Here is a 14,818-nt window from a genome sequence, read left to right on the forward strand (position 1 = left end):
AAATGAGTAGCATTATTATTCCTAAGGGACCTGTGAGTGGTAACACAGTTTTGAAAGGTGCACTATATAGTTATGGGGGAGAAGTTTTAATCACAAGTGAAAGATATTTATTGACTGTTTGTATCTTGTGACTAAATCTAAATAAACTAACTCTCATTGTTTTCATAACTGAATAAACTGAACAAACAAACTGATCTTAAAGGACAACACAGTTTCATACTGTTTTGTTTATATGTGGCGGACCCTGCAACCTTTCCAGCTTCATACAGTAATCTGGGGACCTTGTTTTCCTCTGAGAAGAGCTTGTTTATTCAGTCATGGGGCAAAAAAATATTTCTTGCTCTTGTGTTATTACATCATTTATATTGTAGATATTAAGGTTCTGAGTTTAAATTTCTCCTCCACAACTACATAGTGGTCCTTTAACTTAAAGCTGCAGTGTGTAGGATTTGGGGCAATTCTTGAGGATCTATTGGCATAATTGGAATATAATGATCATAATTACGTTTTTATTAATGTATATTCGCCTGAAATAAGAACCGGTGCTTTTAATAACTTAGAATAAGTCTTTTTCTCCGCCATGTATAGGGGAGAGTGAGACAAGGATTATTTTTGTTGGTATCAATCTGTGAACTCACCACTAGATGCCACTAAATCTGACACACTGGACCTTTAACAGTATAAAACACAGAGTAAGTGCTATCATCACTTGGTTACAATACATCAAATCTTTATTTTTACAACATTGTAACACTCCATTTGAGGCTGTTTAACAAACACACACAAAATGCAAACCTTCGACGTTTCTTATGAGGTACCTGGCCTTTAACACAGCGTTGAATATAACCTTTTTTATCTTCAGTTGTTAAACAGATCTTAAGAAGCACATTATACAGTTTCTTTGATTGTAAGGGTTGCGATGGTGAGAAGAAATCCTATTGGATAATTTGGATCAAAGGACTTAGCATCAAATTGCATCAATATATAGCTATAGTTTATAGTTAAACTGAACTACAGTATACAGAAATGGGGAAACTGTATGCAAATGGACCCTTTGTTTTGTTTAATAAATATTAATAAGTAGAATAAAACAGGTGAAAATAAATGTTCCCAGAAACCTTCATGGTAATAAATAGCTCAAACAGCTTCAGTAACTCCTCATCTATCTCAGGAAATGTTAGTACCAGCAGATGTGAAAGTGCATGATTGAGGACGGCTCCAGTGTCACATTCGCTTATGTCAGTGTGCCGACTCCAGTGCTGCCGACAAAATTACAAATCATTGGGACAAGGAGAAGAGGAGCACAAACAGAAAAGCAAACAGAAGGTGGCTGCAGGGAAAGAAAAACTGGACAGGAGAACAAGGAGGATAAGAAATACTGATATTAATTTTCATTGATAGGTTGCAATGAGGACTTGTTCTGCTTAAGGATTAGAGAAAAGTAATGTAGGACTGAATGCGCTGTAACATTTAGGAGCACATTTTGCGGAAACATGTTTTATTTCTTGACTTGACTTGACTTTGGTCCTTCTGCGCTGTGAGACAATGCTAGTGTTTTATCTTGCAGAGGTTCCTTGACATTTGAAAACTGGGTTTCTATCATGCTGTAGAGCTCATTTCATCACAACTTATGATTGGGGAGCCTCATCCTAATATAGTATTGGTCCAAAATCCAATATCTCTTGTTTGGAGTGTGGAAAACAGTCACCAGCACACATCTATCCAGACAAACATGCCATAGACAAAGACATACTTCTGTGGAAGACGGCTCACGCTCAAACCCGATGCCTACAGATGAAGCAGTACAGAACCAGACTGTGGCCGGTGTGTTTGTTAGTGTTGACATGTATGTTAAACTTGATGGAGCCTGAATTGACACAAACTGGTAAAACATCTAATGGGGTTGGTTTGTTCTCCCAATTGAAATTTTTAGGGATACACCGAGATATTGGCTGGACATTAGATCAGCTGATATTCACCTAAGTGACCTGCGATTGGTTTACTGGCAAATAAGACGACATTCAATGATGGCAGTGGCCGATGTTTATCTGATGTGTCACAACAGTTTTGCACTAGCAGATTCATCCGGTACTGGCTCGTGACATCCCTCCCTCCCAGTTGGTAAGGCTATGCAAGTTGTGGAAAATTCTTCTCACTGATTAGGAAGTTGCTCTATTTCATGTGTCAGCTGTGTAGAGGGGAGACGAGTACACCAAAAGTCGCAAGCAAACTCCCGCACATTTTGTCCGATGAAGATCTAGTATTAAAACGTTGCAAATAAATGTATTTTTGGAAAATAGACAGTGAGGAGGAGTTTGCTTGCAACTACATTAAAGTGTCTTTCCTAACTTTGTGAAATCAAATGTATCTAAAACAGTTCAGTTATTTGTTGATAATGAAGATTTCGTTGGGTTCCTGGCACAAAAGGCTTATACATTACAACCAAATCTAAATAAATAAATGACAAAAAAAAAAAATCTGTATTGGAATCAGCCAAATTGTTTTTTTAAATAGGTATCGGTATCGACCCTGAATTTTACAATCGGTGCATCCCCAAAAATGTTCAGTGACATCGGTGAAGTATCTATGAGGAGCAATGTGTACTGGGATCAGTTGGGTTCAGCTTGTATGGAGATGAGAATGTTTTATATCACTTGGTTCAAACTTTCATCAAAGCTTTGATGTGATTACTTCAGAAGTTTTAATGTGCAATGGTCCGTTCTTAACTGCTACAAGGAGCCTCCGATGTTTGTAGGTAAATCCTGAAATGCATATACACAGGGAATGAACAATCTTCCCTTCTCCCATCAGATTGCCCCTCAGTCTCATGGTGGTTTGGTCCAGTAGTCACAGAGTGGTAGTCTTTATGTCCGCACCTGGAACTTGCCAGCCTTCGTCATGTATTTGATGCCTTTGAAAGGTTTATACTTCTCACCGTACATGTCCAGTCGATTCACCTTCAGTCCTATTGAAGGACAAAAATAATCATTTATCAGTACACCACGCATATAGTCTGATGTGTACTGAACTTTTACTATTGGATGAGAACAAACACTAGCACCGATTTCAAAACAAGTGAATGGTGGGTGTCTAAACAACTACAGCAATTACACCACTTTAGTCTATGTCCACCGCATCTGATGTTCCCCTTCAGATACACCTGATGAACTTAATCATAATCACATCTGTTTTTTTGCCTTTAATATAGTTTAAAAATGTATGCTGTTCATATTGCCTTCTGTGTTGTGAAATTAGAATTTTAGGCAGAGAATTTTAGGGGGAAAATCCACAGCAACCTATGGCTAAAGATTTTCATTTAAGCAAATCATATAATGATATATGTAAATCTGTCACGTAAGAAGGTGTATGTATTGCATTTGGCACCATCTAGTGGATACTGGTGCTCTGTGACTGTGCCAGAGTGGGTCAGTCAGGTGGTTATCAGCTGAGAAGGCTGTGTGATGAAAGCTTCTCTTATGTGTGAGGGCTGAGGTCAAATACCTCATAAATTAAAATACAAAATCGAAATGATATTCATTAGGGAATTCCAAAATCAATGACTGAATTACTCACTGATGCGGTGTGGTTGTGTTTGAGATTTTAGTAAAGTGAACCAGGTGTTTTTTTTAACAGTGATACTCATCAATGAAAAACTATGCCTGCAAGAAATGAAGGAATTCTTGGAATGACACAACTGTGACTGTGTGATTTCAGCAGTGGTGGAATGCAACTGTGCATTTACTCAAGAACTGTACTTAACTTGTTTTTCTACCACTTCTACTTCCACTCCACTACATCTCAGAGGCATAAATTAAATTTTTTACTCCACTACATTTATATGACAGCTTCAGTGACGTTGTGAGAGTGGAGCTGGACTCTCTGACGGTGGTACCAGAGAGGAGGATGCTGTCCAAGTTACATGTCATCTTTGACAATGGCTCCCACCCACTCCATGATGCGAAGGTCCACCACACGAGTACATTGAGTACTAGACTGATCCCACCAAGTTGCACCACAGAGCGCCGCAGGAAATCATTCCTGTGACCATCAAACGGTTCAACTCCTCGCTCTGAGCGTCGGACACTCTGAGTAAATTGGAGGATTCTCGACACTTTGTTTCTCTCTAATGTGCAATAATTAAGACAAACAATGTGCAATAACCCATATTGTAGCATCATTTATTACACTGTATATATGGATATATTCTAGTAGAATGTACATTTCTTGTATTTTTGTTTTGAGTACTTCTACTTTAAATATTTGAAGTACATTTTGCTGATCATACTTACATAACTATACTAGTGTTCATTACAAAATTTATATGGAACAAGAAATGTCCTAGAGTTCACCTGTCCCTGTTATATCTTCCATTTGATACTGGGGGGTTAAAATGTCCTAAACCTTTACTGGTATTATTTGGCAGTACAGTTGAGGACCATAATGTTTTATTTTTGCAAAGAAAACTCTCTATCATGGGTGGATATAGAAGCATACTCCCTCCAGATACCAGTAAACCTGTATCTGTACTCAGCCAGTTTAAAGCATCTACGAACTCACACCACTCATCCTACAGTGCTTAATATGGTATGAAGTAAGGAAATATATGACAATATCTAATTCTTTGTCACAATTTAGCCCAATATGGGGCAATACTGGGTTTAAACCAGGCACACTAGATGCGGGATTCCAGATTTGGGCAAAAAAAGGATTGAGGAAAATTTCTGACTTTTATAAAGAAGGAGTTTTAATGACATTTGAGGACATATCCTTAAGGTTTAACATTCCGAGGAAGCACTTCTTTAAATATTTACAACTAAGGAGCTTTATTTCTTCCTCACAGAATCAGTCACTAACAATCCCGACTCTATCGCCTTTAGAAGAAATTATGATCAAAAATTGTAGAAGCAAGGGCTTGATCTCATTATTATACAACTGGCTCATGTCTGGTTCTGGCGAATCAGCAATATCCAAACTTGATGCATGGGGGTTAGACCTCCAAGTTGACATTTCAAATGACGAGTGGAACAAAATCTGTAAGGAGGCTCAAACCAAAACAGCCAGCACAAATTTAAAGCTTCTTCAGTATAACTGGCTGATGAGGACCTACATCACCCCAGTGAAATTACATAAATATAACAGTAATATACCGGACATGTGTTTTAAATGTAGAGAAAACCAAGGGACATTCATACATTGTATATGGGAATGCAATAAAATTAATGCATTCTGGAAGGAAGTGGCTAATAAAATAATGGCCATTTTGTCTATAAATATCCCAGTAGATTCAAAAATGATACTGCTACATCTGTACCCGACAAATCTGAAATTAAGAACCAGAGAATGTAAGTTTATTGACTTTGCTATACTACAGGCAAAACGACTAATAGCCCTCAATTGGAAGAAAATCTCGGCCCCTACAATAGGAGCTTGGATTAATACTATGGCACAATGTATGTCAATGGAGAGGATAACATATATTCTGAAAAATAAGTTGGATGTCTATGAGGGAATATGGGGACCGTTTAAAGACTTCATGAATCACAGAGACATTGGAGCGCTTCTACAAGAGGAAGACTCAGGTTAAGATATATACATGAATGGATGTGGTGGTAAACCCCAGGAGTTGATGAGGAAAGGATATGGAATTATGTAACTATTGGTTTGTTTATGCACATATGTGTGAATGTAGATATAAATGTGTGGATAGGCACAAAATATATACATATCTTTGATTTGGATTTGCTTTGAGGTACCATTGTCTTGGAATAGTCAAATGATTTAAAGGACTTTAAATGTAAGAGAGTGTTTTAGAGAGAGCAGGGATGGTTGGGGGTGGGTGAGGGGGTTACATCTTCTTTATATTGTATTAAAATATGTACTCTAATCTGTTAAACTGCATATCTGTCTGTGCTTAAAATCAATAAAGAAATTGTTTAAAAAAAAAAAAAAACTATACTAGTGTTACTTGTGATAAAGTAACTAAACTTCCTCTACCACTGGATCTAAGTGGTGACAATGGCAAGAGTATGGGAGAGAGAGAGAGAGAGAGAGACAGAGAGAGACAGAGAGAGAGTGAGTGAGAGTGTGTGTACCTGAGATGGCCATCTGTTGGATCTTGAACTGGATGTTGATGCTGGGGTTCTCATCAGGTTTGGAGGCGCCAGCCTGCAGGCTCATGGTGCCTTTCAGGCTGGGAAGCTTCTGTGGATTGATCTTTCCAACATCCCATGACAACATCTGGCCAAGACACAAAACATCAAGATGACACATTAAACATAGGTGTGATTGGCAAAGGACAAAACATTTTGAAAAATAACCCTTTAAATGGTGACTACTGGTGAGACTTTTTGGAAAAAAAAAAATAAAAAATCTTTTTCTGAATTTCCGAATCAGAATCTAAGACATGAGACAAAATAGTGTAGAAGTTGACATTGCTGCATTAGAGAACTTTTTTAACCAATATTTTCTTTATTATAATATATTTTTTATGGAAACAGAATCTGTTTCAGAAGTCAGTGGGCCACATGACATGGAAGCTATTGAGAAAAGAAAAATCATAATTTCTGCATATTAATAAATACAGCAAGCACTAAAATACAATAGAAAGAGGTGTGTCTTATCTTTCCAGTTTACTAATACAATTTGCTGCTAGTTTGGAGTCACTGGGCCACATGACATGGAAGATATTGAAAAAACTGCAGTTGTTTTGTATTTATATATTTATGCTAAGTAATTTAAATCAGGTCCCTGAATCAGTTTCCAGCGGTTCAGTGCGAGGCTCTGGGAGGTGACCTAACCGTCCTCCTGCTGCTAACACGAACCTCAGTAAAGTCGCGGCTAGACCCGAGTGAATATCCGCTGAATATCCAACCTGAAACTAACTTCACCCCGGTTGGATAAGTCACCTGTTGCAGCCTTTGAATAGGATGACGAGGATTTCAGTCACTCAGCTTAAACTGTGACTTGTTGAAATTATACAAATAGCAGTAATGACAATAATAATCGATTTCAAGATAACTTAGGGTGTAGTGCTTTCACTGTGTGCAACTTAAATTCGCCATTCACCCGTGATATTAAGCCTACAAAAATCATGTCTGTTTTTTGCAGCGGCACTGAAAATCCAGCAGCAGAATGCATATAGGGGAAATACTGACACATCAGATAACCTTCCACAACGATTGCAGGCTCTTTGGTGGAGCTCTGCTTTGAATGAAGTTCCGTCGTGACAAATGAATGGACTTCTTGCGGAGTGACATGAAGACATGAATAAGAGGCACAAAAAACATTGACAGTGGTGAGCGGTCATTATGTTTACCAATACCCGACCCGTGCCTTGCACACACACTCCAAAAAAAAAAAAAAACGGATTTGCATGATTTCCAAGAGCCTCATTTGCAGGTCGAAAAAGCCGGATTTCAAATTTATCTGTAAGAATCACACCCCTGATTAAATTAAGATAATGACTTTTTTAGACCTGCTGCTTCTGTGTAACAAAACATACCTCTAGCCATTTTTTTCAATCCTATATGCAAGTAAACTTCCCTTTTTGCCCTATAAACTGTGTGAACACTCAAACACAATGCATAACTACCTTTGTGACTGGGTCAAAGGTGTATGTTCCCTGGGAGGGGTTGAGGTTGGCATTGAGGACACCTCGTGGAAGCTGGCTGCTGACTAGAACCGACTCCACAGCCTTTCCCATAGTCTGTTTGGGTCCCAGGGTCAGGTCAAAACGTCCCTGGGAGCTTCCCTCCCTGAATGTGATGTTGTGTTTGACATACACTGGGATCGCCACCAGGCTGAAGATAAAGCAGGCCAAAACAAAAGAAGTCAGTGTCGTATGAGCAAACATTCACAGAAATGTTTTTTTTATTCTGTTGTAGCCATCTAATATTATTGCACTGCACAGTATGTTGGTACAAACTGGATAAAGAACACATGGATAACACTGCATCTGCATCTGTTTGAGTGACATGAAGTGATCCTGAATGAAATTCACTGACTTCTGAGAGCTGACATGGTAGGAGAGCAACCGGAAGTTTCCATCAGGGGGGATGAAGGAGAGGATCCGCTCAGCTTCCCAGCGCTTGAACCGAACACATGGGTGGAAGCTGACATCATCCAGCAGCCTAGGATTCTGGGAGACAGAGGCAGAGGGCCAGGGTGATTTGAGGAAGAGTAAAATAAAATGTGCATAGTTAAAGTGTGAATATTGCAGAGGTATATGCACAAGGCAACTTACAGTAATTCATACATACATTCATACACTGATGGCGGTGGCTGCCATGCAAGGTGCCGACCAGCATATCAGGAGCAGTTTGGGGTTCAGTAGCTTGCCCAAGCACACTTTGACGTGCAGACCAGGGGAATAAAACCAGCACCCTTCTGATTAACAAGACACTGGCTCTACCCCTGGGCCACAACTGCCACTATTTTATCCTATTCTACTTTATTTATCTGTCTACTGTGTATATTTTGATTCTATTTTTCTAATTTCTACCTCGCACTGCTACTTTCTGTATTGTTTGTGCACTGTTTTTTTTTGTGAGTCTGATAGTGTGGATACACTGAGTACATAAAAAGAGCTAGCACAAGAGGAAACTCACCATAAATGAGAGAGTGAGGTCGGGCATGCCTGTTAGTTTTACACAAGCATCAATGACTCCCTGAATTTCTGCTGTGATAGTGGAGCCTGAGCAGGAGGATGGCGGATTGATGTAAAAGCAGAGAAAACAAAAAGCATATAGATGAAAAACAAAATTAATTTCGAGAGTAGAAACAAATGTCCATACAGTTGTCTTTATCTGACCATTTTCTTGACAATGGTAACTTACATTACTAACAAAGAGGCTAAATAATGAAGTGATGGTGTTTGTTAAGAGTCATACCTGATTTATCGATGATGGCATCGATCTCCTCCACCACGTCAAAATAGGCTTCATTGTTGGTATATTTGACTCCGGTGCGTCGCCAGGGAACCACTGACAGCTGGCCTGTAGGGAGCTGCTCACCAACATTGGTGCTGCCTATAAAACAGACATTAACCAAATGTAAAAACAACAACAATCATATTTACACATTTGTGACCTGACATTTTCATTGTATCTGAAAGGGATCTCAGTTTTCTATCTATGAGCAAAACATGAATATTGAAAGTGCTTGATTTGAAAGGATGTGTTGCCTCTGAAACATTTAGACTACACACCTCTACCTCTAACTCACAAATCTAGCATACCACATTAATAGCATTCCATGTGACTTATGTATGACTTAATTTAATAATGGTTACATCCTACAGTGAGTCAAGTGTTAATGGAAGCACCTGCCCAGACTCATTTAGCCAGCATCTCATGCACGTACCGACAGTTTGGATTTTAAAGGCACTGTGGTTGACATTTACACTGACTGTACCTGTGATGGTATTGACCATTGTGCGGAGGATGGTTGGGGGCTTAATGAGCTCTTTGAGAATGTTGGACTCTGTGGCCAGAGGAAAGCCGTTGTCCAGCATCTCCTCCAGTAGCTCATAGACCACTACCACATTGTCCTTAATAGCAGCTTCTGTACACACTCCAAAATAATCCTGTGCAAAAAACACAGGCAGGGTGTGAGTATTTAAAGTTAGATGGTAGTCATTTAAATTAAACTAAAAACTGATAGAAAAATGGATAGGAGCCAGAACCTGGAACGTGTCGACGACTCTGTGCAGAAACTCGATGACAAACAGCGGAGGCACCTCGCTCTGGATGACTGCGACAAAGTAGATGCGATGCCTGAGCACACTGATAAGGTAGTGATGCGGCGTGGGGATCACTGGTGGGACGTTCTCAGGCTCAGTGGCGCGCTCCTGCGCCTCAAAGAAGTAGTCACATACAGAGCGGCTGACCACGCTCTTCCAGTGCTTCTCCAGGAAAATGTCCCCTGAGGCGTTAACCAGGAACAGGCTGTGGATCATGTTGGCTGGAGGCTGAGATGTGCATGATAAAAAGAGAAAAAGCGTTTCAATGAGAAATATTATTGTGCAAAATGTAATTAAATGATCATAGTATTACATGAAATTAACATTTCAATTATATATTAGTTAAAGTAAGTATTTTTACATATTGGCAGATGATTTGAACGCAGTTATTTATTACTTTAAGGAGACCTAAATATATAATATAACTTTTGAAGGTGCACTGTGTAGTATTCAGAAAGACATTTTAATCAGAAGAGAAATATTTTCATTGACTGATTTCATTTAAGCCTAAACAAACTTAATAAACAAACTCTTTGTTTTCATGACTGAATAACAAACTGACCTTAAAGTACAACACAGTTTCATACGCTGCACAAAAACATATCCAAAAGATGTTAATTCAACGTCTTTGCCGACACTGAAAAGTCTTCCAAAGTTCTTTTGATGTCTGTTTTTTAGATGTTCTACACTTCAACTTCAGTCACCTCCATCAAAAGTAGGCTAATGTTCCAAAGTTGGATGACCAAACCATGGTATGTAATACAGCTGATGAATAGCTCTCCTGGCAGGGCACATGTCTCATTTAGACACTGAGGTTGAGGCTCTGGGTTCAAATCATCCCTGTAGCCTTTGCATCAATTTTTAACCACAGGAACTTCTTTAGACGAACCCTGTATGGATATAACTAGTGTGCTCAGTCTGTATTTGTTCAAGTCTCAGGACATCAAATAACTTGATAATAGGCAGGAATTCAGTGTCTGCTATTGAAAAGGCAGCCCTTCCTCCTCTCACGTGACACAGAGTTGCTGGTTGCAGTTTGAAAGGGTAGGTATGCTCAATATATGGATATTTGTCATATGTATACAAAGTACTATATTTGTTTACTATTATTTATCATTTTATCTGGCACTTTTGTGTTTACTGTATGGTTTCAGTAATCATTAAAATTAAAATCAAGGGTTGTGCAAACTTTTCCACCGCTACACGCGAATGAATGGCTCCTGTCAAATCTTGAAAATGAAGTGTTTGTGGGTCAATTTCACTAATTTCATTTATTTTCGTTTTTTTAACGGGAGTCCGTCGTACCGCTGTCTCCACACAGGCTGTAGGTCAATATGTTTCCATGTTTAACTTCATCCTTCTCCAATAATTTAAGTCTTTTCTGGTTGGCGTCAACTTATGGTGCCTGGAGAACATGACACCGGGATATTCATTAAATATGCGACAACGCTATCGAGTTCTAACCGGACAGAACAAGCACCAGAACCAACTGCAGCTACGTTACACATAATTCTTACTGTTAATGACGCATTTAGCAAAGAAATTAGCTTTCTATGTCGACACGGAGCAAATGGAGGCCTCAGTTCCCAGACAAGATGCTACATCAGTCCCACCTCCCTGCCTCAGTCTCATGACAGAGGAAAAGCCCCGTCACCCGGTGCAAGAGATGGAAATACATCAAAACAACGATTCTGTTCCTACTTGAAATTTATCATTAGCCACTCGAGACATTCATGAACTGCAACTGACTTACCGAAGGCAATTTTTGACGTTTTCGTCTCGCCTTTCACCCGTTTTCCCACTGAAAGATTATCAGCCGTCGTCGCTTCCCGTTAGGTGGAACGGATCCTGATGTGAGAAGCGACGGAGGAGCACAGAGAACCAATCAGAATCCAGAGAAACTCTAAAATCCCGCCCACTTGACAGTGTCATAGGCCACCAATACGGAAGCTGGTGACTCGTGACTCGTCTGTGATTGGCCCGTGGAGGAAGGGCCACAGTAAACACCAGTCGAACTGGCCGCTGATTGGCCTCAGGTTGTAGCTGGTCTGACATTTTGTTTCCAGTATCAGATTTCATCTTGTGAGTTCTTCTCAATTCAAACAAACAGATGCAGGGACATGGATGACTGAAACTTCACTGAGAAATGTTTAAAGTCAGTGCTTTCCAAGTTGGTCTGCAACATGCAATTAATTAAACCCCCTATTTTGTTATTTAACAGCACATTTTATTTTAGAAATATTTATTCAAACAAGGTTACGGGTCAATAGCAATATTAAGATTAGGGGTCAAGCGACATGACTTCTTCCGGGCTAATCCCAACACTTTGATATACATAATTCTATGCTATTAGAAATCAAGGCTGAAGGCTCAGAGACTGAAAAAAGATATTTGGGACTGATATATTCATTTGCAGTAAAAATTGAAATCATTGAAAACACAGTCATAGTGAACAATCAATGATAAAAAAAAAAACAAACACAAAAAAAACACAGACACTTATAATTGGAAAATGTTGAATAGTGGTCCCATAATCGGTCTTTCCCTTATGAAGATTGCAAAGAATACCATGAGATGCTCATGCTGGAGCCACACGTATTTCTATAAAATAAAGTTACATATAAAGAGTCTTTTTTTGTGCAGATATTGCTTCATATAATTCTGACAACAAATAAAGGCACAGTATGTAAATGTCACAGAGGGTTAGGATTATGTTATATTCAACTTTTAAAACCTGTCTCATCAAATCAGTCGCACTATTTGAAACATGCCATACAAACCACACTTTTCTTCAAATTCTCTGATTCACCATATTGAATTTGAAAACTCATAACTCTTGAATATCCCTTTTACCCCAATCCATAGCCTAATACATTTTGCGTGTTAATTACTTGGCAGCTACAAGTGCCTTAACCTACACCCATGTCTCAGCTGATGTGATTCAAAAGCAGCAAAACAGCATTAACCAGTAGAGCTGCATTTGTTTTGTTTTTTTTATTTTTTTTATTTTTTTTAATTTTACAAACAGAATACATACAGGAATGAACACAATGATTAACTTATCTCAGAGTTCAACTCCACCTTCTTTCCAAATGCAGTTCACGCCCTTAAGATAAAGTTTCAACACACAACAAACAATGAGGTTATGAGAAACACATTAACCTCCGTGTCAACCAGTTTAATCCTTAAATGTTAGTACAACAGAACAGCAGAGACATCGGAACAGAGCATTAAACCAAGATGTGAGGGATCAGTTTTAGCCTTGTCTGTTACGTTGTTGTGATTTTTTTTTTTCAGTAACACAGGGGTGATGACGATGCCGAAGCAAATAATCATAGCTGCTTTCTCTTCCAGTGTGACCTGCTCTGTGGGACACTGGTCAGTCCATCAGACAGGTGTTACAATGTCACACAATGATTACGGATTTCTTGTAATGTAGTCAACTGATATCACTTTTTTAGCCTCTTTGTTTTTATGCTTTTATGTGTTAGTCTCTTGTGTTTTTAGCCGTTATGCTTTTAGGTTTTAGTCCTCTGTGTTTTTAGCCTTTATGCTTTTTGCTTTATTTTACTGTTTTAGACTGTCATTTTTTAGTCTCCAGTGTTTCCTCATGGGGGCCTGCCGGGCTGGGAGTTGTCTCTGGTCTGGCCGTCGGGGGTGCTGTCTCGGGGGCCGTTTCGGCCCGGGCGGTTAGAGGGCTCCGCACCATGGTGTGGGGCCTCCTGTCTGCCCGGGTTGGGGTGGTCCCTGTGGCGGCTCTCTCTGCGGGCTTGGACCAGGATCGCTCTCAGTGTGGCTGGCCCCCCCAAAGGTAGCTTCCTCCACGCCTTAAGGTCTCGCTGCCCAGCCATGTCTCTTTAGTGACAACTAGTGTCTGTGTGGGTATGAGTGTGTGAGACTGTGTGTCTACGTGCGTATGTGCGATTGTCTGTTTGAGTGTGTATGTCTCTGTGCATGTCTGTGGGAGTGGGAGGGTTGGGTTCTTTTAATTTTCTTCTCTTGATTTTATTTATGGTTTCTCTTTTCTGTTGTTGTTTTTAATCTCTGTAAGGCACTTTGAGTTACTCCTCTGTATGAAAAGCGCCATACAAATAAAGATTGATTTGATTTTGATTTGATATGATTAAAGGAAAAGGTCATCCAAAAATGGGTTTACTCACCAAGTCCACAAAACATTTCTGGAGCTTCACAGAAAAACCCTGTTTCCTCTCATATCTTGAGCTGAATTATCAATAAAGTTATATAAAAGGCCAAAAAAAGAAAGAAACATTGTGCTGTGATACAAGTCTTCAGAAGCACCAAGATCCGAAATTAATTAAAAAACATATTATTTACACCCTTGACGTGCAGTCAAGCCCATGCACCCACTTTAGACAGGTGATTTTCGCTCAGTGGCTATGGTGAAATAAATAGTAAATAACAATAAATACTGTCATTTCAAATCAATTTGGGATCTCAGAGATTTCTTAGACTTGGATTACACCAGACAAGCCATTATGGAGTTTTTAAAAAACATTTTGTACGGTTGTGTTTTTTACATTATAAAACAAGTTGAAAGGAGAATGCTGCAACACTGTTTTGCTGTGAAGCTCCAGGAATGTTTTGAGGACCACAAAACATCACTTGACTTTGCATCGGTATGGGGGACAGAAGATAATAATGGAATTTTCATTTTTTGGGTGAACCCTTTAACCATTGAATAAGTGCAGCAGACACCAGGTGAATACAGTTTGTTATTCAGCTGGATTGAGCATATTCTTAACAAAAGTTCCTGACTGAATGATCAAAACGATGTGTTTTGTTTCCATAATATATCTTATAAGGAATATTTTTGAAGAAAACATTTAGCAATGAATTCGACAAATGTACCGTGTGATTCACAACTCAACAAAATCCAAGCAGCCAAAATTGTCCATGGGCTGAGGAGAGAACCGTCACAGCCATGATTTTTGACGTGACACACTCATGTTCTACGGGGACATCTAGTGGCTACATGTGGTCAAATCTACTCCATAAGTCACTGAACTAATGACATCATTGTTCATTTACTGTGGGGTGAAATTAATGAATTAAGTACTA

General features: G+C 39.2%; 1 protein-coding gene across 1 annotated transcript; it reads right to left on the reverse strand.

The window, feature by feature from the left end:
- Positions 1 to 708: 708 nt before the first annotated feature.
- On the reverse strand, positions 709 to 11,623 carry ap3m2 (adaptor related protein complex 3 subunit mu 2). Its single transcript, XM_030417700.1, has 9 exons — positions 11,493 to 11,623; positions 9,683 to 9,967; positions 9,412 to 9,583; positions 8,889 to 9,026; positions 8,607 to 8,692; positions 8,004 to 8,137; positions 7,592 to 7,799; positions 6,093 to 6,237; positions 709 to 2,965 (listed from the first exon to the last, which is right to left on the reverse strand). The coding sequence occupies exons 2-9, from the start codon at positions 9,953 to 9,955 to the stop codon at positions 2,865 to 2,867; spliced, it is 1,257 nt and encodes a 418-aa protein (XP_030273560.1). The 5' UTR covers positions 9,956 to 9,967; positions 11,493 to 11,623; the 3' UTR covers positions 709 to 2,864.
- Between the last annotated feature and the right edge of the window lie 3,195 nt (positions 11,624 to 14,818).

The sequence above is a fragment of the Sparus aurata genome, chromosome 5 (assembly GCF_900880675.1).
Source record: "Sparus aurata chromosome 5, fSpaAur1.1, whole genome shotgun sequence".
NCBI classification, from domain to species: Eukaryota; Metazoa; Chordata; class Actinopteri; order Spariformes; family Sparidae; genus Sparus; species Sparus aurata.

What these genes read in the sequence shown, in the direction of transcription:
- ap3m2 (XM_030417700.1), bottom strand. Translation starts at nt 9,955, where the DNA reads ATGATCCACAGCCTGTTCCTGGTTAACGCCTCAGGGGACATTTTCCTG. An exon ending in GAGTCGTCGACACGTTCCAG is followed by an intron (nt 9,584 to 9,682) that starts GTTCTGGCTCCT and finishes TTTTTTGCACAG; the next exon opens with GATTATTTTGGAGTGTGTAC. An exon ending in ACCTCACTCTCTCATTTATG is followed by an intron (nt 8,138 to 8,606) that starts GTGAGTTTCCTC and finishes TCTGTCTCCCAG; the next exon opens with AATCCTAGGCTGCTGGATGA.